General features: G+C 36.9%; 1 protein-coding gene across 3 annotated transcripts in view; it reads right to left on the bottom strand.

Moving 5' to 3' along the window:
• The window catches only part of LOC136845152 (uncharacterized), a 169,693-nt gene that overhangs the window by 2,043 nt on the left and 162,650 nt on the right, over positions 1-5,000 (bottom strand). For 2 of the 3 annotated variants that reach the window (XM_067115100.1, XM_067115099.1), the window contains 3 exons: positions 3,203-3,337; positions 2,418-2,700; positions 1,142-1,249 (listed from right to left, as the gene is read on the bottom strand). In XM_067115100.1, coding sequence (XP_066971201.1) covers positions 2,551-2,700; positions 3,203-3,337 — 285 coding nt within the window. In that variant the 3' untranslated portion in view covers positions 1,142-1,249; positions 2,418-2,550. The remainder of the gene's footprint in view (positions 1-1,141; positions 1,250-2,417; positions 2,701-3,202; positions 3,338-5,000) is intronic. The other variant, XM_067115101.1, reaches the window with a different exon arrangement.

Genomic DNA, 5,000 nt, shown 5'->3' with positions numbered 1-5,000 from the left:
CATACGGCTTTGGTAAACGATGAAGATTTAAAGAGAGATTGTTACAGAGAATGCATTATAATCTTTGACCTAGAAATAAAACTCACTTCGTTTAGGAACGCAAATTAGTCAAGATGATGAATATACAAACAGCAACTATGCACGCACACACACACATATATATAATATATATATACATATATATACTGTATATATATATAATCAACACACAATCACGTGCGGAACAGAAATAAATTTCTGACTTACATCAGGATCGAACCTAGGTCTTTCAATTGAAAGGCAAGGGCGCTGCCCACTAGGCCGTACAAGTCATAAAAGAAGTTGGAACCTGAGGGCAACTGCACCCAAGGAATTACCTGGGCAAGCTAACTGCTTGCATGCCAGCGTGTTTTCCGACTCAGCAATGACCCAATTGACAGCATTTCATTCGAATTATCCCTTCTGAGTGAATAAGATAGAAACAGTCAACTGAAAGGCCTGGGTTCGATCCTAATGTGAGTCAGAAATTTATGTACACACACATATATATATGTATATATATATATGCAGATATTTCACTGACAGATTGCAGCTCTAGACAAAAATCTCATTCCTACTTCAACTGCTGAATCTTGCATGAACATCCGGTGCATTATTCATGCATAAATACACACACAAACACAAACACACACACACACACACACATATATATATATATATATATATATATATATATATATATATATGTGTGTGTGTGTGTGTACAAACATACAACTGTATCATATATATATATACACGGATATATATATATATGTATGTATGTATACACAAACATGTACATGTATAAATATGTATTCATACATAAATACACACACACACATATATATATACATATACAAACACACATATATCGTATACATATACACTGGTATATACGTATGTATACACAAACATATATATATATATATATATATATATATATATATATATATATATATATATGTGTGTGTGTGTGTATTCATGCATAAATACACACATATATATATACATACATATATATATTCCTTTTAAAAAAATTAACAGCTAAATCGAATTTCTTAATAAAGTAATTGACTTTCCTTCAAAGCAGACGACCTGAGACACAGTGACCGATCACTCTTACCAACGTATCTATGATGCATTTTCCAACTATCATCTCCTGCGACAGTTCGTTGGTGCCCCCGTAGGGAAGTCCGTTGCCTTTGGCGGATGGATTCGCTCGTAGTTTCTTCTGGGAAGGAACAGTTAATTACTCTCTCAGTGTTTCGAAAATTTTGCTGAATTTTGTAAAGCAAAACACTAGAAAGAAACGCCAAAAAACTGAAAATAATATTACCTAAGATTGAAAGCATCGATACCAGTGGTTTTGTACCTTTTTGTGACCGGGGTTCATTTTTGGTATCCCTAAATACTCACGGCCCACACAGCCTTCAGAATTGTGTATTGATGATAATAGAGTTATTTTTAAGCATTTTCACAACACTATTAGTTTTACATTTTCATTTATGGAATTATTTTTCAGGACACGTTTCCATTTGTGAAAGAAGCACCGGCCTGCATTTACTGTAAATGATTGTTCATTTTTTAAATGCTATTGTGAAGATGCCCGTGGCATGGCCCCCTTCAGAACTGCCCATGGCCCACAGGTTGAAAACCACTGATCTATCCATATTGTGTAAATGACCACCACCAATTAAGCCGGACGAAGATTACGCAAAATACGCAGTCACTCGCACCTGTTATTTTGTTTATCCATAAAAGACCTCTCACAAAGTGACAGATGGGATTCAATGAAATTCTGTATATGGGTGTGGGCTATGGGCCAAGCTGATACGCTTTTGAGAGGGAATTGCAGGAAGAACTGAGACTTCTTTTGTGGGAGAGGGCGAGGTATGTATTACCTGGTTTAACACTTTTGTATTCGTGACTGGAATTTAAAATGACCGACATCTGTTACTGTACAACATTCGTTCAAGCCCCCGCGTCTTATATTTAATCTATTCATGTTAAATGTACGCGTGTTTTTGTTTTTGATTCATATACTTTACAGTCTTAAGCTTCAGAAACCAACGGACAACGAGAGAGAGAGAGAGAGAGAGAGAGAGAGAGAGAGAGAGAGAGAGAGAGAGAGAGAGAGAGAGAGAGAGAGAACTATAAAAGTAAACATGTTATTATGACTGTTGGATCTGGTATGAACTCCCAGTGCAAAGAAAAATAATTGCTTCTTCACTTTCCTACATAGAAAGTTCCTCAACTCTGCTCCATTCAGTGACAAACAGGTGTATGATGTTATATATGGTATTACTGGTTGGATACACACACACACACACACATATATATATATATATATATATATATATATATATATATATATATATATATATATGCATGAGGCTTACCTTATTGTAAACATTTTTGACAAGGGGTTCCGATTTCAGCATCTTCAGAGCCCTTTCCAAGCTGTTCTTTTTCACGCCTTCGTCATCGTCGTCGTAGTCGTAATCCTCGTCGGATTCATCGGATTCATCGTCATCAGAGAAGGATTTTGCTTCTTCCTTCTTCTTCTTCTTCCTCTTCCTCGTCACTCTCGAGAGAATCGCCGCCGACGGAACTTCTTCGTCCCGATTCGCAGGTGTAATCGTATCCTTCCAGGCAAGACTGTGCGCCGAACATGACAAGGTCCTGAAGATCACAGAAGGGATGAATGGATAAAGAAGTAGATAAAAACGGAAATGGGAATAAGTATGCAGACGAATGACTGAAATTCAAGTAGTTTTAAGGAAGAGCTCCGCACGGAGATATTGTTTATGAATGAAATTTTTTTTATTGATAAATGTAGAGGTGGGTGTATATGATGCAGTACAAGTGAGATAACTTGAAAATTTACCGAAATGATGTGAGAAATTTAAGGCATTATCATGTTTTGACGATGAAATACTACCAGCTCCTCGGGAATTAACGACAAAAAATAAAAACAAAAGGCGTTGAATTTATCATATCATTTCTGTACATTTCTCAAGCCATCTCACCTGTAGGGGAATCGTACACCCTCTTCCATATTGTTGTCGAAAAATTTCATTTTAAAAACAATACCTCCGCGCGGAGCGCTCCCTTAGAATGACTCAAATTCACCCACAAAGGCTCCGGATGTACAGACGAAGAGTAAATTCAATAATACTCTCACCTTGACGGCAGGAATGCAGAGAATGTATCTCTGGGACATGATGTTCAGCATGTTCATTCCCCCAGACGGGATCAAGGTGGACTCGACCACCGTCTTCACGATCACCCCCGCCTGCCGAGTGAACCGATTCTCACTCTGGAAGAATGAGAAAGAGAACGTTCAAAGTATACCTTAGTTTAACCAGACCACTGAGTTGATTAACAGCTCTCCTACGGCTGGCCCGAAGGATTGGATTTATTTTAAGTGGCTAAGAACCAATTGGTTACCTAGCAACGGGACCGGCAGCTTATTGTGGAATCCGAACCACGTTATAACGGGAAATGAATTCCTATCACCAGAAATCAATTCCACTTATTCTTCATTGGCCGCTCGGAGATTCGAACTCGCGGCCAGCAGAGTGCTAGCTGAGAACGGAACCCGCTCGCCCAACGAAGAACCGAGAAAGAGAAAGAGAGATATAAGAATGAGATGGAACGGAATGCAAAATTTTAAGGCCGAAAGCCAAGCGCTGGGACCTATGAGGTCATTCAGCGCTGAAAGGGAAATTGAGAGTAAAAGATTTTAAAGGTGTAACAGGAGGAAGACCTCGCAGATGCCCTGAGAAACAAGTGTTAGGGTGGAAAGTAAGATGGGAGAAAGAGAATATGAACGGAGGTACAGTAAAAGGAACGAAAGGGGTTGCAGCTAGGGGCCGAAGGGACGCTGCAAAGAACCTTAAGTAATGCCTACAGTGCACCGCGTGAGATGCACAGACGGCACTACCCTCCTACGGGGAGAGAGAGAGAGAGAGAGAGAGAGAGAGAGAGAGAGAGAGAGAGAGAGAGAGAGAGAGAGAGAGAGAATTAGATTAATTTGTGTACTCTTCTTTTATTCTGACGACTATTTTCATCATTCATCTGAGAATTTAATTTCGACACTTGTCAAATTAAGAGAAGTCTTTAGTTTTTCTCAATGCGTCTTACGACGACGTTCGGAAAACTACTGATTATTTTAGAAGTTTAAATACAATTTCATATTAATTTCCTGTTACAACTTTGTGGCTCATGTGGATGTTCAAAAATGTTCTGAAATATTTTAGAAGTTAAAATTGAATTTTGTATCAAATTTCCGCTACAACTTTGTGACTCATTTGGACTGTTCAAAAATATTTTGACACTGTAAGTTCGCAGCGTCTCACCCACGCTTTCATTTCAAATCTGGCGCTACGCCCACCCTCTGAATCATTATTCTTTTTCTAAGTTATTTTTAGAACTCTACATCGTCCTTTAAGGTTGGTTACGAATCCGCCCTAAATTCTCAAGCTGGAAGATCCTCTTCCCAACACACTGTGTTGCTAACGCCATGGTGAATGTATTATTATTATTATTATTATTATTATTATTATTATTATTTTGCTGTGAGTAGACCCTCTTTCAGACAAGTCTTGTTAAAGAGAGTGGCAGCATCAGTTGAGGTGATTTTATGTATAGTTTTTTTCATACATAAAATCAATTCAACTGATCCTGCCATTCTCTTTAACAAGACTTCTTATTATTATTATTATTATTATTATTATTATTATTATTATTATTATTATTATTATTGTGTAATAAAATCCACAATTATATAGTAAATATATTACTATGTAAAATAAACAATTTGTGGATCTTATGACAGAATGTTTTTCACGAAATTGTGAATCTCTTAGCATTATTATTATTATTATTATTATTAATATTATTATTATTATTATTATTATTATTATTATTATTATTATTATTATTAAGCAGTTTAACCAGATCACTGATGCAATTAACAG

This window comes from Macrobrachium rosenbergii, chromosome 13 (genome assembly GCF_040412425.1).
Source record: "Macrobrachium rosenbergii isolate ZJJX-2024 chromosome 13, ASM4041242v1, whole genome shotgun sequence".
Lineage (NCBI taxonomy): Eukaryota > Metazoa > Arthropoda > Malacostraca > Decapoda > Palaemonidae > Macrobrachium > Macrobrachium rosenbergii.
The sequence above is the reverse complement of the archived record's forward strand: the minus strand, read 5'-3'. Positions and strand labels throughout refer to the sequence as shown.